General features: G+C 49.5%; 1 protein-coding gene across 1 annotated transcript in view; it reads right to left on the minus strand.

The window, feature by feature from the left end:
* Positions 1-26,802, minus strand: part of LOC146856222 (transforming growth factor beta receptor type 3-like) — a 129,932-nt gene that overhangs the window by 42,904 nt on the left and 60,226 nt on the right. Inside the window, exon 8 of the mRNA XM_085654283.1 lies at positions 24,699-24,831. Within this exon, the coding sequence (XP_085510409.1) occupies positions 24,699-24,831 (133 nt within the window). The remainder of the gene's footprint in view (positions 1-24,698; positions 24,832-26,802) is intronic.

A 26,802-nucleotide genomic window follows, 5' to 3' on the forward strand; every position in this document is an offset into this window, starting at 1 on the left:
GTCCACCGGTCCAGGAGGGCACAAAGCTCCCCAGGTTCCATAACCCACACCTTCTGTCCAACGTCCAACTCGACCGTCCGAGCATTGCGGTCATACCACTCCTTCATCACGGTCTGGCTAGCCTCCAGGTTCTCTGTGGCCGCCTTCCACAGCTTGGCCATCTGGCTGCGGAACACCAGCATGTAGCTGACAATGTCACGGCGAAGCTTCTGCGAAGTCTTCTCCCACCCCTCTTTCACTAAACTGAGGGGACCCCTAACGGGATGGCCATAGAGCAATTCAAACGGGCTGAACCTGACTCCCTTCTGCGGTACCTCCCGATAGGAGAATAACAAGCAGGGGAGGTGGACGTCCCATTTATGCCTCAAGCCCTCTGGCAGGCTTCGGATCATCCCCTTCAATGTCTTATTGAAGCGCTCTACAAGTCCGTTAGTCTGGGGGTGGTAAGGAGTGGAGAACCGATAGGTCACCCCACACTCCTTCCACATGGCCTGCATGTAGGCCGACATGAAATTCGTGCCCCTGTCCGACACCACGACCTTGGGGAATCCCACTCGGGTAAAAATTCCCAACAGTGCCCGCGCCACCACCGGTGCAGTGATGGTCCTCAGAGGAATAGCCTCTGGGTACCTTGTGGCGTGGTCCACCAAAACCAAGATGAACCGGTGCCCAGCTGCGGTCGGAGGGTCCAATGGCCCCACAATATCGATACCGACCCTCTCAAAAGGGGTCCCGACCACGGGGAGCCGTTCCAACGGGACCTTCAACTTAGTCCCAGTCTTGCCACTGGCCTGACAAGACTTGCAGGTCTTACAAAAGGTGTCTGAGGCAATCCTCATCCTGGGCCAATAGAAATGGGGGACCAACCGTGCAAAGGTTTTGTCCTGACCCAGATGTCCGGCTAAGGGTATCTCATGCGCTAACTCCAGCAGGAAGGCCCGGTAACATTGGGGGACCACTATGGCCCTCGAAGATCCATGTACCGGCACCCTGGGCTCACTGTATAGGAGACCATCCTCCCAATACACATGATAACCTCCCAATTCCTGACTGGCCACTTGGGCTTCGGCCTGCCGCCGCATGCCTTCAAGCGTGGGGCACGCCCTTTGTGCCTGACAAAATTCCTCCCGGGTAGGTCCTCCTTCCACATGCCAGTCAGCAAGGGTCGGCAAGTCCTCCACAGGAACGACATCTACCTCCGCGGACTCCGGGGGCACCTCTGCGGCCTCCCCATCCATCTCACGGGGCATGTCCTCCATCACCTCCTTCTTTCCATGTTTGGCTTTGGGTTGGGCCATGATTCCAGGCTCCAACCCAGGGTGAGTTCCATGCCGGGCAGCCATGAACCGCTTGCTCACGCAAGTCCACCCTGGTAATCCCAGCATCTCGGTGTGAGCGTGAAACTCGACATCTTTCCACTTGGTGTGCTCCAGGTCATTCCCTAGCAAGCACCCCACAGGCAAGGCAGGGCTCACAGCAACTTTCAGTAGGCCTTTGACTCCTCCCCACTCAAATGGAACACGAGCCACTGGATAGTGACTCAGACTGCCGTCAGCCAATACGGCCGGATGGAACTCCTCGGGGACTGCTTGGTCTGGGGACACCAGCCGCCGCACGACAGTGGTCATGCTGGCCCCTGTGTCCCTCAGAGCTTCCACCTCCTCCCCATTAATTCTCACCCTCTGCTGATATTTAGCAGTGTTCGGGGGCAGGGACACTACGGGGACCACCTCTCTATCCCCGAGTGAAACCAGCGTCAGGCCTGTCCACTCCCCTTCCCTATCTAAGGGCAGCTCCACCCCAAGCGCTATACTACTCACCCCGGGACTTTTCCCGCCCGTTGGGGCTGGGGGTCGCTTGCGACACTTGGGATCTCCCCTGTAGTGTCCAATCTCCCCAAATTCGTAGCACCGCACAATCCTTGGCTGCTGACTCCTGTCAGGGTAAGTGGGTCTTGTGGAATTGGACGGGGGTGGGGTTCCTACTCCCTTCCCAAACTTATTTTGGGGACCTTTCGAGAACTCCACTTTTTTATCTCCCCCCTCTTTCTTCTGGGGAAACCCTGTCCGCCTTTCGAGCCATCTCCCTCGGGGCCCATGTGAGACACCCGGGTACACACCCAAATATCTGCCTCCTCCGCAAGTTCACGGGGGTCCATCAACTTGCGGTCCACCAGATGTTGGCGCAGCTCCGGAAAGCTCTTATCCAAGAGGTGCTCCCTTAAAAAAAGATCGAACAACCCTTGGTAGTCCTGCACCTCGCTGCCACGCACCCAACCATCTAGTGCCTTCCTCGCATAATCAAAAAAATCTACCCATGTCTGTGTGGTCAGCTTATGGCTGCCACGAAACTTCTGCCTGTACCTCTCGGGGTTAAGACCAAACTTTTTTAACAAGGCCTCTTTCATGGGGGCATACCTGACCTGATCCGCCTTGGCCAAATATAGCAGGGTGTCCCTGACATTGGGAGGTATATACCGGTATAAACCACCTCCCCAATAACTCTCGGGTACCCCATGGGCTGTCAAGGCTACCTCGTATGCCTCCAACCATTTCATGATGTCGTCCCCCACTGTGTAATTGGCAATTACTTCCTTAGGTAGGTAGAATTTTGACTCGTGAGGTTCCTTAGGTATGCTGCCACCATTGTCCTTATTGGACACGTTCAATTGGAGGGCGCGTAACTCCAGCTCTTTTAGCTGATGCTCGTGCGCCAGCTTCTTTTCCTCCATTGCCCATCTCTTGTTTTCCCTTTCTTGTTCCAATTTGGCCAATTCCCTTTCTTTCTCTTGTTCTAACTTGGCCAGCTCCCACCTTAACTGCCTCTCCTCCCTCCTGTCCTCCTACTCCTCGGGAGACGCGCTCCTCCTCGACTCTGTCCTACTACTGGCCCCAGAACGTCTCCCTGGGGGCACATTTTCAGACCCCTCTTCATTTAATATGTTGATCACTTCCTGGGCGCTCTCCTCCTGAGGTGCATCTGGCGCCTCCTGTCCCTCATCCCCTCTCCCTTCTGGGTGGGCCTCTAACCATGCCCTAATGGCGGTGCGGAGTTCCGGTCCTTTGGCCTTCCGCATCCCAGGCACCCCCATCCCCTGCCCGAACTCCCTTAGTTGCTTCACAGTGTACCCCTCGAGGTCAGCTAACCGGAATTCCATTCTGGCAGGTGGGGACCTAGACACTAAGGAGAAAATTCCAAGGGTATAGGCAACAGTTATCAGCTAACCAGGACTCTTGCACTCTCAACCTGGACAGTGGAAATAACAATGCAGCAATCAATGGTTTTCAAGCTCTGGAACAAATAGGCATTTAATTGTGGCGCCCTTCGCCTCACGGAAGGGCGCTGTATGGTCACAGGTCCTAAGGATCCCACCGCTCGCCAACAATGTAGGACCTGGGGTCTCCAGGACCTATGGGGCGGTAACGTGACACGAGCAGTCGGGCCACCAAAGGTCTGTGTGTAAAGCAACCATACAACACGCACCTCTCATGAAACGAGGACCACACACAATAAGGGACGCCACACTGTAGAAGTTATGTAAATACTCAAGTTTATCCAAGTAGATCACGTTAGATGCAGTTCATGAGGTAGCAGTACATTTCATAAGTTGGTAATACAATTCCTGGCGGTGTACATGTCAATCAGGAGCTAGGAATGTTGGTCATACCATAAATGCAATTCATGAAAGATCTTAACACTACCTGAGAGACAATGGCCATTCAATGCGATGTACGCGCGCGCCTCACTTTCCCCAGCGCGCCATGTACTAGCAGGTTCGCTGCAGGCCCTAGCCCACCCTTGCGCTTCAGGCTCCCCTCCACAGGGTTTGGGGGGAACGTAGCGCCACTCTTGGGGGAGTGCAGGGACCCAGGACAGACCTCAGAACGGGGCATCTAGCACAGAGAGCTACTCGTAATCAATGACATTGGCACTTTAGAACGGAACATACATAACAGAGCGCTACTCGTAATCAATGGCACGTAGCACTTCAATATGGAACATGAATAACAGAGCGCTACTCGTAATCAATGGCACGTAGCACTTCAATATGGAACATGAATAACAGAGCGCTACTCGTAATCAATGGCACGTAGCACTTCAATATGGAACAGGAATAACAGAGCGCTATGCGTAAGCAATGACATTTAGCACTTTACTACGGAGCATAAATAACATAGCGCTACTCGTAAGCAGTGGCATTTATCACTTCAACACAGAGCATGAGTAACAGTGCGCTATTCGTAAGCAATGATATTTATCACTTCAACACGGAGCATGAGTAACAGTGCGCTATTCGTAAGCAATGATATTTATCACTTCAACACGGAGCATGAGTAACAGTGCGCTATTCGTAAGCAATGATATTTATCACTTCAACACGGAGCATGAGTAACAGAGCGCTATTCGTAAGCAATGATATTTAGCACTTCACTACGGAGCATAAATAACATAGCGCTACTCGTGAGCAGTGACATTTAGCACTTCTATACGGAGCGGGGATACCAGAGCGCTACTCGTACTCAAGGACAGTCAATGCTTCACCCCGGGCTGTTAGCAGGGAGCGCACGGGACTTGCGGAGCGAGTCTCTCGGGCTCCGGTGCAGTTCGTAGGGCACCACGCTTCAGTACAGTCAAGGGGGGCACCAGGAAAGGATCCCTCGGCGGGGTCTCTCTGTTGGGGTGATCCGGGGGACTCCCACGGAGAGGGGACCCGGGCTAAGGGTGCGGTGTGGCTCCCAACCAGTAGGGGGCGCACCAGGGTCAATCCCAGCCTCCGGGCTTACCTCGATCTCGACGTCAGAAGGCGTCCGCTCCAGCGATGATGGTAGAACTCGTCCTCGACCTCGCGCACCTCTCTCGCAGCTGCGACGGCAGCGACGGGTCCCCGGGCTTCTCCGCGGGCCTCGCGACACAGCAGGGCACTTCTTCCGGCCTCCGGGCCACTGCGGTGAGCGCGCTGGCTTCCACGTCGCAAGGGGGGGGCTCAAGTTAAGGAGGGAGTTCCGCGCTCAGCGGAGCACGCTACCGGGGGACTCAGGCCAGGTCAGGGAGCGCGGGGGTCACAGCGCTAATACCTGGTCGATCCCCGGTGGTTCTCCAATCGGCTTTGCATCAGGTTTCAGGGGTCAGTCTGGACACGCAGTCTCAGCGCTTGGCAGATAAGTTGAGTTCAGTCTGGACACGCAGTCTCAGCACTTGGCATATAAGTTTAGAGTTCAGTCTGGACACGCAGTCTCAGCATTCAGTTTCTGTTCTCAGATGTTAGATGAAATCTAGTTGGCGCAGATGTATCTGGCGCCCTTAAGGGGGTTCTGTTACAGGGGGGTAGGGATGGAGATGACGACTAGGTCCTTCCTAGTCAGGCTGGGCAGAGGTTCTCTGGGTCCTCCTACTGCTGGGCAAGATCAGTGGGTTTCACAGGGTCCCTCACTCACTTGAGAGGCAGCACCTAAATCCTGTCACTCCCAGAGGCATAAGTCCCTGGCTAGGCCCTACCGCCTACACTCCTGCGTGGATTCTTCCAGCTCTGCTTCACCCCACTGGCCAACTCACTCCAAAAAGTTCCCTCCCTCACTTAAGTAGCCCTAGGTCAGGTGATCTCTAGCCAAGGCGGCAAAAGTAAAACCCCACCTCCCTTCTAGAAGGTTCCAGCACATTCCAGGAGCTTCCCCATTCTACCTATGGGACAAAAAGGCGGGCTGGTGTCGCAACATTGTTGTGGGGTCCCAGCCAGCTCCTGGCAGCTAGGGTGCTACTATGAAAGACCACTCTGCAGTAGCAGGGGTCTGTGGCAGCCATCTTGGGAGAAGGGAGCACCTGCACCTTAACACTGGTTGGCAATGAAAAGGCACTCGGAGACCTAGTCCAACATAAAAATGAGGGTGGAAAAAATGAGGCACGATCAAAAATAGAAGGGGAGACCACCCTAGGGCTGACAAGTCCAACAAGGCTTCTCTTGTTATTCTTGTCCCACAATCCCTTCGATATATGGCAGAGCAAAGGGTGGCCTTTCCGTATGGGTCCATTTGAACCTTAATATTGAAGTAACAGTTTTAGATATGGGAAGCTCCAAATTTCAAGCTCTGGTTATCAAAGATAGCGAAAGTTCCTTTTATTTTTACTTAGTACATTTTTATAATAATGATTTTATGAATTTTGAATGCGCCTATTATCCGCAATTGTTTTTCTTTTTAAGTTGCTTGAAGCCCCCAAGGGGTGGTCTCGTATCAACCAAATTTTCTTCTTTGTGGGGATTTCAATGCTAAGTTAACGGGTGAGACAGAGGAACAAGGGACCATGAGTCTTTCAGTTAGTCGTGGGAAGGAGTTAGGATATTATTTAGCCATTCATGACCTTGTAGACTTTGGTGATTTGTTCAACGTAGATGGAATCCATCCGGCCGCCTCTTTCAGAGGGTGAGGGCATTCCTCAGTTATTGATTACATCTTTGCAACCAGGGGCTTTTTACCTTGACTCTCTCAAGGTTTTGTTATAGAGACAAAGTGGGGGGGATCATAATGCTTTGATCACAACAGGCTACTGTGAGAAGTTGGCCTGATGTATGATGTCACTAGTTCTAGTGTACACCCTATATCAGTCCAAACAACCCTTATGGTGATTGGTTGTAAAGTCAACCTTATAGACCAGCTATCCTAGTGGTAGCATGGACAAGAGCAGTCTTTAGGCTAAACTCTGAATGGCATGTGAAGCCAGCTGTGATATCATATATAATCCCTTGAATACCAAATGAAAGGACACCACAACTGATATATATATATATAAAATAAAGTGTATTTATTCTAGTCAAACCCTCAGCACTCTTTATGAGATTCGAGGTAAGTACAACACAGTCTTATTCAAGCATACATTAAGTCACACAGGTAAGTAATACAGTTAGGCCCTAGGGGCCACGCAAACCATATACTAAAGAAGTGGCATAAGGACCACTGTCACAGAAATAGGATAGGCCTAGGCCTAGGGAATCGCTGGGGCTACACTACACTACCAACAGTTAGGAAGTGGGAGGCCCACGGGATTCAGGTGCAGAGTGGAAACACTCACGCGTAATGCGTATAATCGATAGAAATAGTACAGTTCTGAAATAAGTAGTTTTAGGACACTTCTGGAGTAGCTAGAAAGTCAAGACTCGGAAACTAGACCCTAGGATAGTCACTACCCTTGTGAGCACTGAAGTACCCAAGTTACCTAGCCCACAGGCTGCGGGTGCATAGGTGTGAACTTGCGTCGGGTTTCGTCGTGGACTTCTATGGATGCCTGAAGGAAAGTTGCTGACAGGCAGTCAGTGCAGATTGTCCGGTGGATCCCAAGGCCGGGATCAAGAAGGAAGGGTACCTGCAAGCAGAAGGGACGGAGTCAAGGTCACTAGCCAGTGACCACGTGGAACCAGGAAGGAACCAGGCGATGTTGTGAAGATTGCAGGTGAAGGGTGAAGCTTGTCGCAGCAGCCACGGGTACCAGGAGACGTCGAGGACAACCAGGACCAGGAGGCGAGCTGTCCCACGAAGGCTCTTGCTGTCGGCGGCGGCGAAGTCGAACTAGGACTCACCAAGCCTTGGCAAGCGGAACCCACGAAGAATGGAGGACTTGCTTCTGGTGCAGACCAGGAAGGTCTGGGGTGCTTCTCTTTTGCAGAGGAGCAGGAGCCAGTCTGGAGGAGCCAAACCAGCAGTGAAGATTCACAGGGGTGTCGTCGCAAAGGCCGCTAGCCAACGGGCAAGCAACCGGACAGACGCGGCAAGCAGGAAAATGCAGAAGGGCCCCACGCAGGACTCGTGGAGTGTGGGGGGCTGATCTTCGGTGCAGATGGTGCTTGGGGTTGGGGCTTCTCAATCCCCGGTGCACAACTTCGAGGGTACCTCAGAAGCTGCGCTGGAAGATACTCGCCACTTTTCCCAGGTAGCCGGTCCCACGTCTCTCGTCGCCTCCACGGATCTCAGCTCGGCTGTGGATGTGGATCAGGGTCGGAGAAGTCTGGAAGTCAAGGCTCTGGTCGGGCTCTGCAGTCGGTCCCTCGTAGAACTTCAGCAAAGCAAAGGGTAAGTCTCTTGATGGTTCCTGTTTGCACAGGGTAGCCACTCCTTGGCCACAAGGGAGATTCTTCAGTCTTCTTCTTTCGTCGAATGTCGAAGGTCCAGAGTTTCTGTTCAAGTTGCAGGTTCAGGATAATCTAATCTCCTGGGGCCCAGCTACCACTCTTATACTAATCTGGGGGGCTGGGTTGCCTGCTAGGTCACGCCTTATGGGTGGGACCTGGGAGGGGGGTGGTTACACCCCCTTCCCTTTGTCCAGTTTCACGCCAGGACTGGGGCTGGAGTGCCACAGCACCGGTTTGAACTGGACTATGCATGGGACACCTTGTGTGCCCCAGGCATGTCTCATTCCTTTCAGCCCTCCCTGCCCCAATACACTAAAGTCTGTCTGGGGAGGTGCTAGCGCCTCCCCAAGCAGGAAACCTATTGTCCAAGCCTCCCTTTCCGGGATCACTCCCAGCAGCAGGAGGTCAGACTCGTGTCTGTGGCAGCAGCATCCATTTTGTGATGCTGAGGCTTTGGTTAGAGTTAAACAGCAAATTAGGATTTTAACATGTCTCTCCCTCTAGAAGGGGGGAATAATATCCTCATCACCAGAAATGGTATGGGGGTATTATTCCAAAGTGTTAGACACCTTACACGACATGTTTTGATAAAGCCAAACCATAGTTACCATAACCGTTTAAGATTATAATGTACTTTAAGAGTATATGGTAGGCTATATCATAGAACAGCTATAAGGACACGGTTCCGAAAGCTGCAGACAGGCTCAGCTCATGCTAGAGCACCATCTCACATGTTACCAAGCACTCTGCCTCCAGGATTGTTAAGGCCTGCCATAGGAGTGGCTGATAGGTACACATGTGTCTATTTTAAGGGTAGATATAGGTATACTATATCTAAGCAAGTGGTGATACACGACCTTGCCCCAGCTGAGTGATCAGCCAGTTGTGTCTGATTGGAAGGCCAGACCAGGGGTGGCATAATACATGCTGCAGCCCCTGGGAGGCCTAGGGTACACCTATGCCATGGGTACCTAGGGTACACTGTACAGGGTCCAATAAGGTGGTCCTTACCAATTGGGAATGTACCTAGGGTACATGGAGTCCATTTTAAAGAGAGAGCAGACAGCCTGAGACCCTGAATGGCAGGATCTCAGGCCAACTAAGTCGAAAAACCAGCTAGACACTAGGCAAAAAGTTGGGGGTAACCATAGTCAGATATCCACCTTCCTACAGCTACTTTCCCGTGTGTAAGGATAACACCCCCGTTGTATCCATTTTTTTTGTTTGATCTGTTTATTGAATTTTGATATATGTGATACATGTTACAACCATACATAATATTTGTAGAATCAGTAAGCAATTACAGGAATCAAATTGTTCAATACAATATACCGGCATATGAGCAGATGGCAGATATTCTATCTAGATCCGTGCATCGTAATATCTTACGTCTAATACAACAATCAGATAATGTCGATCATGGCTGGTTACCATATTAATATATACATATTACAGGTGTCTTTTTCGCATACAAATTTGTTCCACTTGCACATTTCTAATGACTCCTTTCAGCTGTGCCGTGACGTCAGGGTTGGTGATCAAACTACCATATATATAACAGTAAAACATCTAACAGCAAATTATGAGAAAAAGGGGGGGGGGCAGGGTAGCCTAGGGTGGGATGAGTCGATCCATATCTGCTACAATAATGCAATTTTCACAAGTTTTGATGTGTCAGCCTTAGTGTCATACTATTGCATGCTGGGCCAGTGTGTATGAGGTGTGATGCATGTTCCAGACCGCATTGTTGTCAGGTCACACTACAACCTATGTGTAGGCTAGATTATTGCTACTTGAAGCGCTGTCAGAATTGTGTTCCAGGCTGTTGAAATGGAGTACTTGTGCAGTTCTAGTATGTCTTCCCTTAGCAATGAGACAGCCTCAGCTTTAGCCCAGTTCAGCATAGATTGAGCCCAGGCTTTAAGTGGTGGGGTGTCTTCTGCTTTCCATCGATGCATAACAAGTCTTTTGGCCACCACTAAACCCAGGTCTAAAAATCTAGAGGAGGGTTTGTGTTTCTTATTTCTGGGAAATATCCCTGTAATGCAGGCCTCCCACATACTCGGCAAGGCCCTATCTGTGCTTGTGGTCAGCAACTGAATCACTCCGTGCCAGTAACCTTGCAACTGGGGCATGACCACAGCATATGTAGGAGATCGGCATCTGCCATTTTGCAGCTTGGGCAACAAGTATTCACTCTATTAAAATACCTATTGATTTTGTCAGGGGATAGATATGCTCTGTGGACTATATAGAATTGAATCAGCCTAATTCATGCATTTCTGGGAATTTGTCTAGTGCTCTCCAGCAACATGGCCCATTCTTTGGGTGTACTGGGTTGTATCAGATCTGCCTCCCACCTATTAAACAAGGGTGTTAAGTCAGTCAAAGTATGTTCGTGGATTGATTCTGCAAACCATTTTATAAGGTGCCGTCCCGTATCCATCACGTGTAAATACTGTATCAGGGGAGGTGTCGGGGTGTCATGGCCCAGCAGAGGGGGCGCCGTAGAGCAGGTACGGAGTGAAAATGTATGACAGAGGGGCTTATAAACTACAATTCCCAAGGTGCACTGGGGAAGAACTGCATTCATTATATAAGCCCCGCCCCCACGTGAATCGGTGCTTGTCACTCAAGTTCCAGAGACCTTCCGAGGAGTCACGTCGTTTCTACTCTGAGGCTGAATACCGAAGACAATACCCCCAGAAGGAGCGAACCGTATATTCACCACAGCGCGGAAGCACCGCAACGCCGGCAACGTTCCAAAGCCGTTACGGGCTTTAACCGGAGAAGAAGAGATCAGCGCTCGCCCTCCACGACGCGAACCAGCGAGACGCTCGCATTTCATCACGAGACCTACGCAGGCTCTTCAAGATGCAGGAGAGCGCTGCGCATCCAACCCGCTCTACCCATTACTCCGTGGCTTTTCCGTCACCGATGCGGAAGTAGAAGGGGCATTCTCTCAGCGTTCTAAGTACTCTGAACCCGCGGAGGCTCCAAGTCCCGTGTAAGACCGCAGTACCTTTTGCCCCCGTTTCCTTGCGGACCCCCATAGCGAAGCCACACAGCAGCGGTGATTCGAACTCTTCCCTATCACGCTCCCCAGGGTCCCGTCCGCTTTTCCACTTTCCAGAGTGCCGTAACCTTGGTCCAAGAGTGGAAGGCTGAGTACATTGCGCGCTTATGATAGCGCCGGATTTCAGCAAGAAACGGAACAGCGTTAGTGCATGGACTGACAGGCACGCGACGGACGGATAAGTATCCATTTAACTCTATTTACAAGACTGCATAATAGAACCTATCTCATTGAGGGGTTATTTTGTTTGGAGAACTCGCCTGTTACCTTGTCCTTCTCCCTGCTATTACACGTGTAAGTGACAACCTAGGGTTTAAGAATGGGGAGGGGGTTAGGATGTGCATGACCTCAAACCTGCTGAATGTATGTTGTATTCTCGTTGCAGGGCATAGGGATAGAAGCCCGAAGAGAGATATCACCTTTCTTGCCAAGTGAGTCCGAAGTGCAGACGACAACGCTGTTTTTGTTTCCTTTGTCCCTTTTTTCCCTTCCCCGGTGGGGGTGTCATTTGTGTCGTAAAGATAAAACTGCGCACAGGTGTCACCTCTTAGGGGAGGAGATTACCTAGCATCGTTCCTGCTGTACCCGGCTTTCAGGTTAGTGGCTCTCGTTATATACCAGACCACGACAGAGTGACAAGCCCTCGGCGATATACAGCCTGAACGATGGGCACTAATACCGTACTAACGTCAGTATTAGAAACCCTGACTGCCCCCAGGATGGAAGTAGATGCGTTTCGGAGGGACGCGCTAGAATTGCGTAGTGCGATGAGCACTATGCGACGAGAGGTAGCTGGGTTATCTCGCCCAGGTCCCAGCGAGCAGAGAGGAGCGCATTACATTAGGCAGTGGACCCTACCACCACCAAACACTAGTAGTCCCAATGCAGGTCATACCCCACAGGCAGGAGGAGGTAGTGTGGGACCTTCTACTATACAGGTCATTCAGCCAGCACATTTGCCTTTAGCCCCCCCGAGCGATTCTTTGGGGATCCCAAGAAATTTGGCATTTTCATGGGGCAGTGCAAGCTGCATTTCATGTGCAAACCTGCAGTATTTCCCGATGACCAGACCAAAACGGCCTTCGTGATGTCCTATCTGGGAGGTGACGCTGCCAGTTGGTCCTTCCCCCTCATCGAACGGAATGACCCGGCCCTGAGGGATTTTGACTCCTTCTGCGAGGAAATGCGCAAGTTGTTTGACCGGAAGGCTCACTCCCTCTCCCTAGATCGTGAACTAATTACCCTGAAACAGGGAAATCAAGAATTATTGATTTACATTACCTCGTTTAATAGACTGGTTTCTGAAACGGATTGGCCTCAAGAGAAGCGCACTTCCTTATACTACCAGGGGTTAAGAGGCGAGTTGAAAGATGTCCTCGCGCAGGTGGTGCATCTCCCTACCTCTTGTGAGGAACTCATCGACCTCACAGTCCAATTGGATCACCGCTTACAAGAAAGGAGAGGGGACAAAACACGTATGGAAACTCGTTATGCTACCCCGCGACCTCGACCTATTAGCACTGCTCCTTCCCCGGGGTGGACGGGGTAGAACCCATGCAAATAAGTGGTATCCGGGGCCCACTAAATCAAGAAGAACGGGAAAGACGGAGGAAGCTACGCCTGTGCCTCTATTGTGGAAAGTCAGGGCATTTTATAAAAGAATGCAAGGCCAGAACCCGGGCCCCGTACAGAGACGTAAAAAGCCCACAAAATGTGAACACCACAGACACCCTGTTCGAACCGTCGGAAAACTAGAGAGCTCAGACAAGAACCAGACCCCTTGTTTGAGACCCTGGGAGAAAGAGGTCTGTCCTGCCCTCGTCAATACAATCCAAAGTGCGGTGGCTCATATGAACGTATGCGTGGAACTAGCAGCTACGGAGGTCGGAGTGGTCTCAGTACACGCCTTACTAGATTCCGGTGCAACCGGTAACTTTATGGATCAGACCTATGCAAAAGAAACGGGTTTTCAAACAGTCAAAAAGTCTATCCCCGAGATGGTGAAGGCCGTGGATGGCACAGATCTAACATCAGGGCCGGTGGAATATCACACGCAAACCCTCATGATGACCGTAGGCGAAAACCACTGTGAATCCATCCAATTCGATCTGATCGACGCCCCTCAGTTTACCTTGATATTGGGGATGCCCTGGCTAACCCTCCATGACCCTCTTATCCAATGGGCCGCATGTACTGTATCCCTGAATTCGGCATATTGTAAAGAACACTGCACTCTCAGTCAAAAGGAAGAGCCTTCGAAGAAAGACAACCCCGCAGCATTCTTGGCTAGTGGAAGTTGCTCCACGAATATAGGATGTACGTCACAAGTACCCCCCGAATACCAGAAGTATCAAGACGTGTTCAATGAACAAGAAGCCAATAAACTACCTCCGCACAGGGCTTATGATTGCGTCATTGAATTGGAACCAGGGGCCAGTATCCTGTGTAGCCGCATCTATGCCCTTACGGAAGCGGAAACTACTTACCTTCAGCAATATCTCAGTTCGTTACTGGCCAACGGATTTATTAGACATTCCTCCTCTCCTGCGTCATCTCCTTTATTTTTCATTCCGAAGCGTGAAGGAGGATTACGGGCCTGCATAGATTATAAAGCCCTAAACAGAATTACCAAGAAGAACAGGTATCCCCTTTCCCTCATCCCGGTATTGCTAGATAAACTGAAAGGAGCCAAATTCTTCACGAAATTGGATCTCAGGGGAGCGTATCATCTGGTCAGAGTGCGGCAGGGGGATGAGTGGAAGACGGCATTCAGAACAAAGTTTGGCTTATACGAGTACCAAGTTATGCCCTTTGGTCTTTGTAATGCCCCTGCCGCCTTCCAGTACTTCATGGATGAGGTATTGAGGGGCCTACTAGATGTATCCTGCATCGTATACATCGATGACATTTTAATCTACTCCTCTTCGTTAGAAGAGCACACACTCCATGTAGCAGCGGTATTGGATAGGCTCCAGAGCTACTCACTTTACGCAAAACTTGAGAAATGCTTCTTTCACACTCAGGAGGTAAAATTCTTAGGGTATGTCATTGGGCCCAATGGAGTGTGCATGGATACAAAGAAAACGCAGGCCATCCAAGAGTGGAAATCACCTTCTAGTGTCAAGGCCCTACAGAGTTTCTTGGGGTTTGCAAACTTCTATAGAAGATTTATACAAAACTTCTCTACCCGCATCCAACCAATGACATATCTACTGAAGAAAGGAGCCACCTTCAAGTGGACAGCTGAAGCTGAAGAAGCCTTCCAAGACCTAAAAAGGTGTTTTTCCAGAGCACCGATTTTAAGACATCCGGATGCCTCCCTGCCCTTCATGCTAGAAACGAACGCTTCCTATTACGCGTTAGGAGGAATCCTTTCTCAACGACACCCGGACACCGGGCAACTCCACCCTGTTGCCTTCTTTTCGAAGAAATTGACAAGCTGCGAAATCAATTACAGCACCACTGACAAGGAACGCGCCTGTGAGGAGTGGAGACACCATCTACTAGGGGCTAGACACACCGTCGAAATCTATACCGACCACAGAAATCTACTTTTCTTGAAGAGTGCCCGGGCCTTAACCCCCCGACAGCTAAGATGGTCCCTGTTTTTCGCGGATTTCGATTTCCTTATTAAATATCGACCAGGACCACAAAATGGAAAGGCAGATGCCTTGTCAAGCCCAGTACTCGAGGGTCCTTCAGTACCTGAGACAGAAGAAGAGCCTCCGATAATCTTACAAAAGGCGACCTTCCCTACTAAGACAACGGCGTCGATCTCCACCCAGCTCTTCCTTACCGAAGTAAAAAGTCACGTGAAGACTATGGACACGACAGCCTGGGTCCAGGAAGGGCCTCAACGGAGAACACATAAAGAAGGGCTACTGTTTCACGACAATAAATTGTACGTTCCCAGTAAGCCGTTGCAAGAACAAGCATTACACTGGGTCCACGACACTACCTTAGCCGGTCATGTCGGAAGACAAAAAACAGAACAAGCAATGTCACGCTATTTCTGGCGGGAAACATTAAGACAAGACACCGCCACCTATGTGACAGATTGTGCCGTCTGCACTCAGGCAAAGGCCTCTCACCAAAGACCCAGCGGTCTCCTTAGACCTATTCCCACGCCACCGGCTCCTTGGCATACCATTGCCATGGATTTTATAGTGGAAATGCCGCCTAGTTGTAAGAACAACACAATCCTGGTAATCATAGATCATCCAACCAAGATGGGGCACTTCATTGCTCTCCCCAAGTTACCCACGGCAGCAGAAGTCGCCACGATCTTCCTACAACAGGTGATTAAGTTACATGGAATACCAGCCGTCATTATCACTGACCGAGGGACCCAATTCACTTCCAGATTCTGGAAAGAACTGTGTGCCATAATGAAAGTGGACGCAAGACTATCAACTAGTTATCATCCCCAAACAGATGGGAAAACTGAAAGGCTCAATCAAACCTTGGAGCAATATCTCAGATGTTTCACCCCGATGCATGCCGACGAATGGAGTACACTCCTATGGACTGCTGAGTTTGCATACAATAATGCCACCCATTCATCCTTGGGATGCTCTCCGTTCTTTTGTCTTTTTGGTTTCCATCCCAACATGCTACCTTTTGACAATCCCATTATCTCAAAACTCCCTTCCATTCAAGAACACCACGCACACCTCAAAACCGTGTTAGACACAGCTAAGATACATCTCGAAGAAGCTCGAGCAAGAGATAAATCACAGGCTGATAAAAAGTGGACCCCAGAACCCACATACTCTGTAGGTGATAAAGTCTGGTTGAGCACAAAACATTTACGGCTCAAGGGAAACAATAGACTAACACCCAAATATATAGGTCCTTACCCTATCAGCAAAATCATTAACCCTATGGCCATGAAACTCACATTGCCCCCCACGTGGCATATCCACCCGGTGTTTCATGTGTCCCTTCTGAAACCTTGCCGCGCCAGCACATGCCTTCCCGTTAGACCCCCTGCAATAGACGTAGAAGTGGAGGAAGAATACGAGGTACAGGCTATTCTAGATTCCAAGGTACTACGAGCTCAGATCCACTACCTAGTAGAGTGGAAGGGTTATGGGCCGGAAGACAGGTCATGGGAACCTAAGAACAACCTACATTGCCCCAGTCTGGTGAGACGTTTCCATGCCCAACACCCTTCTAAGCCAGGAGGTCCGCCGAGACGGCGGACATTGAGAGGGGGTACTGTCATGGCCCAGCAGAGGGGACGCCGTAGAGCAGGTACGGAGTGAAAATGTATGACAGAGGGGCTTATAAACTACAATTCCCAAGGTGCACTGGGGAAGAACTGCATTCATTATATAAGCCCCGCCCCCACGTGAATCGGTGCTTGTCACTCAAGTTCCAGAGACCTTCCGAGGAGTCACGTCGTTTCTACTCTGAGGCTGAATACTGAAGACAATACCCCCAGAAGGAGCGAACCGTATATTCACCACAGCGCGGAAGCACCGCAACGCCGGCAACGTTCCAAAGCCGTTACGGGCTTTAACCGGAGAAGAAGAGATCAGCGCTCGCCCTCCACGACGCGAACCGGCGAGACGGTCGTATTTCATCACGAGACCTACGCAGGCTCTTCAAGACGCAGGAGAGCGCTGCGCATCCAACCCGCTCTACCCATTACTCCGTGGCTTTTCCGTCACCGATGCGGAAGTAGAAGGGGCATTCTCTCAGCGTTCTAAGTACTCTGAACCCGCGGAGGCTCCAAGTCCCGTGTAAGACCGCAGTACCTTTTGCCCCCGTTTCCTTGCGGACCCCCATAGCGAAGCCACACAGCAGCGGTGATTCAAACTCTTCCCTATCACGCTCCCCAGGGTCCCGTCCGCTTTTCCACTTTCCAGAGTGCCGTAACCTTGGTCCAAGAGTGGAAGGCTGAGTACATTGCGCGCTTATGATAGCGCCGGATTTCAGCAAGAAACGGAACAGCGTTGGTGCATGGACTGCCAGGCACGCAACGGACGGATAAGTATCCATTTAACTCTATTTACAAGACTGCATAATAGAACCTATCCCATTGAGGGGTTATTTTGTTTGGAGAACTCGCCTGTTACCTTGTCCTTCTCCCTGCTATTACACGTGTAAGTGACAACCTAGGGATTAAGGATGGGGAGGGGGTTAGGATGTGCATGACCTCGAACCTGCTGAATGTATGTTGTATTCTCGTTGCAGGGCATAGGGATAGAAGCCCGAAGAGAGATATCACCTTTCTTGCCAAGTGGGTCCGAAGTGCAGGCGACAACTCTGTTTTTGTTTCCTTTGTCCCTTTTTTCCCTTCCCCGGTGGGGGTGTCATTTGTGTCGTAAAGATAAAACTGCGCACAGGTGTCACCTCTTAGGGGAGGAGATTACCTAGCATCGTTCCTGCTGTACCCGGCTTTCAGGTTAGTGGCTCTTGTTATATACCAGACCACGACACGGGGTTCCTGCGCGATATTGCCCCAGTGACGCCCTAAGTGGCCATCAGGGAGGTGTGGTTTTGGAATTGTCTCGGAGGGATGCCCTCTTCTTCAGTCAAGGAAAGGAAATGCTGTAACGCACCCTCCACATATAGGTCTCCCAGTGTGTGTATATCAGCGTCTTGCCAGTCTATGAGTTCTGCAGTTCTAACTCTGCCCCCTCCCCCCTCCCCCCTCCCCCCTTAAGCATTCCTAGCAGTGGGATTGCAGGCGTAAATGGTGTGACATGTCTAGTAAGATGCAGAGCTCTACGCAAGCATTTTTTAGCTATCTACACCAGGAGAGGAAGTGATGCAAGTGCCCTAGTGCATGGGTGAAAGATAAAGAGGAGTCTGCCCAACGTGTATGGAGGACCACATTCTGCTGTATCTGTAAGGTGTAGATCCGCCACCCATTGTATTTGGGACGCCAGGTAATAGTGTTCATTGTTGGGCAGAGCCAACCCTCCTTGTGTCTGGGGTAAGTATAATTAACAAGCGCCACCCCAGAGTGCGTATTGCTCCATATGAGGTCTCTCATTATACCCTCCAACGGTCGAAAAAATGATGCTGGTAAATATATCGGAAGGTTAGCGAAATAATATAGCAGTCTGGGCAGCATCACCATTTTAATAAGTGCTATCTTTCCTGCAACTGAGAAGTTGAGCGTTTTCCAGAACTCTATTTGGGATCTTAAAGCTCCTGGATTACCATCCAGGAGATCCAGTCAGTGTGATAAATTCTTACACCCAAATACCGAAACACAACCGGCTGCCAAGCCACCAACGCACTATCTACCACCAAATGAAGGGCGTCTGTGTTAGGAGTAAAGGGAAATAAACATGATTTCCTCCAGTTCACGCCCAGTCCTTAAATCATAGCAAATAGTTTTAGTGTGTTGGAGATAATCGGGGGTATCACTTGTAGGTCCCTAAGGTGAGCAAGATATCATCCGCATAGAGCGAAATGGCATGTGTCTCCTCTCCTAGCTGTATACCCCAATGATCTGCTGATTGACGCAAATCTATATCCAAAGTCTCTGAAGCCAGGGAAAAGATTAGAGGGGAAAGGAGGCACCCCTTCCTAGTTCCTCCCCCAGTCGGTATGGGCCTTGAGAATAGCGTTCCCAAGCTGACACTAGAGCAGGTGCTCCATACAATAGTCTAACTAATCTTAAGAAGTACGGCCCAAAACCAAAACGTCGCAACACCCCAAACATTTAAGGCCACTCCACCGTATCAAAGGCCTTCTCTAGATCCAAGACTAGGCAGCTAGCCGCCGGCCAAGCCGCCGTAGCGTTGCGCATTACCTGAAAAAGCCTATGAATATTTAAAATGGTGTTTCAAGCCGGAACAAAGCCATTCTGATCCGGATGGACCAGAAGCGGGGTGACAGGTGCCAATCGGCCTGCCAGAACACATACCAGTACTTTGTAGTCTCCATTTAGCAGCACCAGGGGTTGGTAAACGCTTGTGTGTGTGGGATCCCTATCCGATTTCGGGAGTGTAATCAAGGTTGCCTTTGTCAGAAAGGCTAGAAGGGAGGTATCCTCCAATGCTTCCGTGTACACCCCTAATAACTGATGGATTAAAAGATCGGCATATGTCTTGTAAATTTGTGGGGAAAGCAATCCGGTCCTGGGACCTTGCTAGGCGGCAGTGATCACATTGTGCCTCTCACTTCCTCTAGTGTAAGCGGGGTATCCAATTCTCTACGCTGTTTGGGTGTAAGAGTGGGGAAGGTGAGACCATCAAGAAAGGAGTGTATGTCTGTCTAGGGGACGTTCAAGGTAGATCTATATAATTGAGTAAAGTGCGTGGTCAGCGATGGGTTCTATGGCTTGAGCTTGTTTGATCAACCAGGCCAATTAGGCCTTAGCGTGTGCTGTTGTTGAATGTGCCACGAAGTTCAAACTCCTCTGGTGTTCAAGGAGTTCTGTATGTTTTTTAAGCACCTCTAATAGTGGGGTGGAGTCTCGGACATCTTCTATTGCTTGAGATTCTACTGTCAATATGTCCTTTTCCACTACAAGCAGTTCCAATTCTATTTTCCTTATCATGCCACACCCTGCCCAGACACTCCCCACATAGTGTAACTTTCATGGCAGCCCACTCCACTATAGTGGATGAAGCAGTCCCAGTGTTGTGTGTGAAATATTCACTGATGGCCTCCCCTATTGAGTCTCGAAAGAACGGGTCCTCCAACATCGCCGGCTGTAGCCGCCGTGTAGGGATGTCAGGAGTCCCGCATTCCCATGCCAGTGTAACGTAATGTGGGTTGTGGTCAGAATGCGTAAAACCCCGGTAATCCAAGCCGTTATGTAGGGAATTAGGGAGGGTGAGCTTAGAAATCTATCCAATTGTACATGTAGATCGTGAGGCACGGAGTAGAATGACTATATCATCTCTCCAGGGTTACGATGCCTCCAAACATAAACCAGATCCCACCAATGCACCCATCCGCTCAGTACCGTGGAATTGGCTGTGGCAGTCGTACATCTTATGGGGGAAAGGATCTGTTTAAACCAGTGTACACAACGCTATTGAAATCCCTTCCGATCAGCCACGGTATGTCGCACCATTTTGTTAATATTTGGGAGAGCGATCTAAGGAATTGCCCTTGGTCTGTGTTAAGGGCATACACATTACCTAGCAGAATATGGCACCTAGCATACCTTTTAGAAACACATATCTGCCATCTTTGTCAGCAGGGACCTCCTCCATCATGAAAGTGTACCCAGGCGAACCCAAATTAAGGTCCCACATGCAAACAGTGAGTAAACAGTAGCATACACCTTACCCCTCCATTTTCTTTGCAGCCTGACCGTTTCAACCTTATTTAAGTGTGTCTCTTGTAATAGGGCAATGTGCACGTTGTCTCTTTTGAGGTAAAAATAAACCGCATACCTGCACGATGGTGTGCGGAGACCCCGCACATTCCAGGTGAGTATCGTATGGTCTCTCATGACACTACTTGATGTGAAAATGGAATGTAATCTGACTTTTGCATGAAGCCATGTGTGTGAATCGGCAGAACACAATATCATCACCCATTTCCCCCAGGAAAGCCTCTACAACTAAAGGGAAAGTGAATGGGCCAACATGGCAGAGTAGAAACATTACTAGAGCGGCCCCCATAAACAAGAGGTGCTACCCAAACCCTGACAGAAAGGAAACTGTCCGTGTAACCAACTGGTTCCCTTTATGAGGGAAAATGTGAGGGTGTGTAAATTTTATTGTTTAGTTAATTAAAACCATAACAATTTTTCTTTACTGTTTGTAACAGCTATGATAAAAACAAAAAATCAAACAACTGGCTGATGTCCCGCCAATAAATATATCACAAATTTAAAATCAACTGTTGACCATAAATACACTCTAAGATTCAATGAAATAGTGCCTGTACCCTACTTTTTACTACATGGTTTGTAGGAGTAAACCGGCAGTTAACAGGTGACAAAAGTTAATCGGGTCGATACCGGCAACAAGTCGTTAAGATTAAGAATAGAAGTCTCTACTTCTGAGGTGATCCGGTCCCCTTTCTCCCTCCTTGGGGTATCATCCTCAGGATGGTTGTTCAAAAGAATCAGTTAATGCTGACGTTAGACCTTCTGTTGGTGGACCCACTCATTGCTGTATTGACTTTGTTGCCTGATCATTTATGCGGAAGAACTTTACCAGTTTACAGTTCATCTGAGGGTCAGACGTGAGGGGGTGGATGGCCGTGCGGGGCATGCCACTATGATATCCCCCAGTGTATCATGTCTTTGCATATAGTAATGTAAACAGCTGAAATAACCAGTAAGCACCGTGTGTAAGCCTAGGTGCATCACCAACTGTGCAATCCCCCAGTATAATAAACCACGCAAGAGTGACAATACCAAATGTCATTGAGGTGCAGTTCTTTAGATAGTTTGTGATGCCATCACTGTGACTGCAGCATTTATACGATACTATCAGAAGTCTGTGGCGTGACATCAGGCATTCGCAGCGATACTACGTCCCATAGTCCAGCTGCCAACGAGCCCTCATCCTCCTAAGAGCGAATTGGAGTTTCCTCTTTGCTGATCGTCTCTGAAACTTCAGCTATCCGCTCCGCTACTCAAACCGCCGCCTGTCGCTCCTGTCTAATTTGATCTGGGCCAGGTGCTGCTGCTAGGCCAGGGTTCTGTTTCTTGGGCCGTCAACGACGATTCCTCATTCCGCTGGCCTCTCCACGCCAGGTGCCCAGTATGCCTGTTGGTCTGGGACCCGACCTGTGGTTTCCAGTCAGTCCCAGGTGTCTTGTGGTGTATCAAAGGATCTTGTTTTCCCATCAAAGACCACTCGGAGTCATGCTGGATAGAGCAATGAATATGCAATGTCTAGCTGCCTAAGCTTCTGTTTAATTTGCAGGAAATACCCCCTTTCACACTGGATCCTAATTGTATAGTACGGAAAGAAGAGGACCTTTACATTGTCAAACTTTACCTCAGACATTTTCCTTGTTTCCCGCAGGATCATATCTCTGTCCCTGAAGTGTAGCAGTTTGAATATAAGTGGGTGCGCCCCAGTGCCTGGCACCGGTCTCCTGCAGGGGATGCAGTGTGCTCGTTCTATGGTAAAAAGAAGGGAGAGAAGGAGGAGGAGGGCAGTATATCCTTAAGCCATTGTTCCAAAAAGGCTATTGCATCCTGACCTTCCACTCCCTCCGGCAGCCCGATCAGGCTAACATTGTTCCTACTGGAACGACCTTCTGCATCTTCCACTCGGTCTTCCAGATATCGTATTCTGGCCTCATGCGCATTGTGCTGTTTTTCCAGGAAGTCAATGGCAGGCTGTTCGACCGCAGTGACTCTGTCCCTCAGTTTCTGGTGATCCGCTTGCAGCAGTGTAAGATCAAGCTCAACTTTATCTATTTTGGATTCCATCAACTCCCTGGATTGCTCTATGGCATTCAGGATGGCATCTAAGCAATCATTCGGGGGGGGTCCTGTTGTGTTAGTGGTTGCGTTTGATCCATGTCTACCGGGTCTGCAACTTGCGAGGAGGCCCTCGACCCTGCTCCTTTAGTATGACCCATCAGCCCAGGTACGCTGTCCAGTGCACACCTGTTGTCTCGGTGCTCCCGGCAGGGCAGAGCAGTATAATTGGAAGGACTTGACGATTTGCTGCGCTATGCCTACAGGCAGGAGCGACAAGATGAACCCCCCCACAATTCCCTCACTAGGATGGTCAGCTACTGTGTTCTGGGCCTTCCACACAGCTTCCTTATATCACCAGTCCCGCGCCTTGTGTTATGAGCCCAGGGCTCCCCCTTTGTAATGGTGCATCATATGCCGCCCCCTTCTCCAACATGCCATGGTCCTGGCTATCAATCCCTCCTTTGGATGAAGCACGTTTTGCAATAATCCTCTGTGCAAGGATGTCGACAGGCGGAGGCCTTCTTTCCTTTATTCCCATCTGCAGTTGCCTTTGTTTGCCAGTGTGACTGTGGCCAACAGTTTACACTGCCTCAGGCCCAGCCGTACCTAGGATTGCAACAGTTGAAGGAATACTCCTCAGTCTTCTCCCAACTAATCTTGGCCCTGACGAGGTTCCCCCTTGTTCACCAGAGTGCCCCTTCACCCTATAGCGCTCTCACAGCTTCAATTTCTGGTTTCAGTGCCGCTCAAAGCTTATCTTCAGCGCCTGCATGCACGGGGATTCAAACGCTTGTTGTTCCTCCAGGCCAGGCACCAGCACCAGCGCCACGCTTTATCGTGGGGCCTACTGGCAGCCTCGGTCTCCTCACCAGGCTCTCCTGCTAGCTCCCATGCCTACCCAGTCTTCTTCTGTAGGCAATTCGGGCAGCCCGGGCCCGGACCACTCCTGGGGTCTCTCGCAGTTTCGTGCTTTGCAATGTTCGCCCGTCCGTACCCTTGCCGGGTGGCGCTGTTAGTGATTTTGATTACTTCGCAAAGTCAGGCCCCCGCTTCAGTAGTTTTATTTGTAGCCGGGCCCACCAGCAGCTGTGTGCACTCCGCCTCTTCTGCCAGCCTGAGCGGGCCCAGGCCTGGGCCGCTCCCAAGGCCGCGGTCAATTCCTCTAGTCGCTGTGCTGCGCGTACCCACTCTTACCAGGAGGCGCAGTTCGCGGTTACCTCCACACCTCGCTCCTGTATTATACGCTCTTTGCTCGCGACGCCTCTTCTATTGGCCTGAGTGGGCCCAGGCCGCTCCCAAGGCCAAGATCAATCCCCTCACAGCGCCACCTGTCCCTTCTCTTACCGGGCAGCGCTGTTTGCGGCTTCTAATTTGCCTTGTTGCTCCTTTGTGGAGTGGCGCGACGTGCGCCTCTTTCTGCTGCCGTTCCCTTCTCGTACGGCAGCCATGTCCGCTTATGGGTGATTTCACAGGCTCCTCCAAGGACACGCGTGTCCAGTCGGGACCCGACTCCTGGCCATGGCGCTCATATGAGAATAACCATGGAGGCGTTGTCACTCCATCAGGTGCCTGGGGGTTTGTCTAGCAATCCACCACGGCGTCTCGCTGCATATGGCTCAGTAAAACAGAGAAACTTTCCGGATTAAGGGGATAAGTGACGGAGCGAACTCAGACGCGTCTGCCATGTTGCCCCTGCAGGCCACGCCTCCCAACACCCGATGTATCCATAGCCCTCTTGGTCTTCTCCTAAAGAAGCACTAGCAAACATTTCAAGGCTTGCCAAAACAATCAACTAGTAGATGGTAGTAAACTGGGTTTCAAAATCTGACCAAAGTAGCATTATGTGCACTCACCTTACAATAAGCATCGGGATAAAAATTGTTGCAACACCATTTGTGCGTTTTTTTGGTGCTGCCCCAGCAGACAGCACACTCTTCGCATAATCACACGGATAATCGAACAAAGAGTAACTCAATGTATAAACAAAGTTTAACAATATAACAGGTTTACTGTGTAAGCTAATGCAACCTTAGAAGGTGAAGCTTACATTTAACTCAGCTTGGGAAATTGTTAGAGATGAGTCTACAATTTAGGGGATCTACACATGGTCATGCATCAAGTCTCTTTAAGCGCCTCACCTGATTTAAGACTAGGAGTATTTCGTCCTCCCGTAACCCCAACCTCACCAGCCACGGTAACAATTATTGGTTTAGAGATAATTCGAATATGACTTCTGTTTGTGCTCTCACCCGGGTCGGCACAAGCTCGAACCTAGAGGGGATAAAAGGGGATACAAAGACTCCCCAAAATTAAAAGCGATCACAAAGAAAGAACAATTACTATGATACCTTTGCACTGCTGCAGATCACATGCACTACTATTGCACCATACACATACCAATATGCTGGCACCAGAGCAATTGTATAAAAGATATCATTTGAAGCGGCAGTGTTCATATTGTGTTTCAACATAGACACTGCCCTAAAGCATGACACATTTACAGCTCATTTATGTCAGAATGGTATTCTAGGGTAAGAAAATGTATAGAACTACACAATCAGGTGCACATTATTGTGTGACTGACTTAAAACATTACTGATGGAATTCTAGTATATCAACAACCTAAAGACACCACAGACACAAAACATCCTAATACGCAAAAAAGTAGAACACTATCAAAGGAATATCACTATCGCCTAGTGGTCTCCCTATGGACTATGTACAATGAGATCATCCCTGTCAAATGGATGGTAGACCACCAAGTCATTACCTTCAATTCCCCCCTGCACATTGGCATGCATGCATTCTTTAACCATCTCTCTAATAAGAAGGCGTGAGGTGCAATGACAGTGTGGGTCCCAGTACTGGATTAGCCAGAGGTGATATACGTGTGGATTGTGGTGCATTTGTAAAAAGTGTAAACAGTTGAGGTTATAGGAGGTGATGCAAGCACTATTTTTCAAGCATTTGTCATAACTAAAGCACTTTTCAGAAAGGACCAATCCTTCTGGAAAATAGGACAAAGATTAAAAACTACTGCCTTATAGACTGATCCAAATGTAAAAAGCCAGTTTATTGGGGGTACTGATATCTTTAGTGGTAACATCTAACTAAAAGGTCTTCTATAAATGAAATACTCTGCAACTTTGCTATGAAGCTGTAGGAAACATTTTAGGAAAATGCAAATTGATACGGCCAGAGCCAAAATATTTTTAGATGCCCTCCTGGTTCCTTATCATTCATAGGATTACAAATCTAGTAAGGCTTTCATCTTAAAACAAGAAATACTAATTTTTCTACAAAGCATTTTATAATCAATTGTGCAAGGGATGTTCAATAATAATCACAATATTAAGCCATTTAAAAAAAATGTGAAGAGTCAAATAGCAGTGGTGCCTAAGAATGGAAAAGAGTTAATGGACTTTATGAGTTATATCTCTGTTTTACCAATTTATGTGGTCTAAACAAATTGGACTAAGATTTGGGCTACAAGATTAGAAACGGTAATGAAGTGTTTAAATACACCAGGGTATTTAAAAAAGGCGACAAGGCAGAAATTGCATAAGTCAAATTTTACATATATTGGCCCAGATTTACTGAGCCTTTTCCTGGCCCTTGCGTCACGCAGGACAACACAAAGGCTGATTTGGGATTTATAAGCCACACCTGGCCTGATTTGCTTGGCCTTGCATTGCTTTGTAAAGAAATGTAATGCAATGCAGCAGCTTGTGCTGCGTTGCGTTACATTTAGTTGTAGTAGGCATTTCAAGGGGAGCATTGTCGTTCCCCTGCATTCACCCATGGATTTCACTCAATTCTAGATTTACTAAGGTTTGCAAATCTGGAATTATTTACATTTGGTATGCCTACCACATAGAGGCTATTGAAGAGAAGTATGTTTATTTCTAGTTTGCCAATCAATCAATCATACTGTATTTGTGGAGCGTGACTTATCACCCATGAGGGTATCGAGGCGGTTGGCTGCGGTATTCAGTCAAAGGGCCAGGTCTTGAGCTTCTTAATGAAGTCTGTCATTAAGGGTGATGTTTTGAGGTGTAGGGGGAGGGCATCCAGGACTTGGCCGTGTGGTTGGAGAAGGAGCATCCTCCTGTGCGGCAACTGCAGATGCGTGGTGTCTGTTCGAGGGCGAGGTGGGTATAGCAGAAGTTCCTGGAAGGTTTGTCGAAGTTCAAAGGTGATTCATGTACGCAGGTCTTAGGTTGTGAAGAGCTTTGTAGGCGT

Source organism: Triturus cristatus, chromosome 4_1 (assembly GCF_964204655.1).
Source record: "Triturus cristatus chromosome 4_1, aTriCri1.1, whole genome shotgun sequence".
In the NCBI taxonomy this organism is placed as follows: Eukaryota; Metazoa; Chordata; class Amphibia; order Caudata; family Salamandridae; genus Triturus; species Triturus cristatus.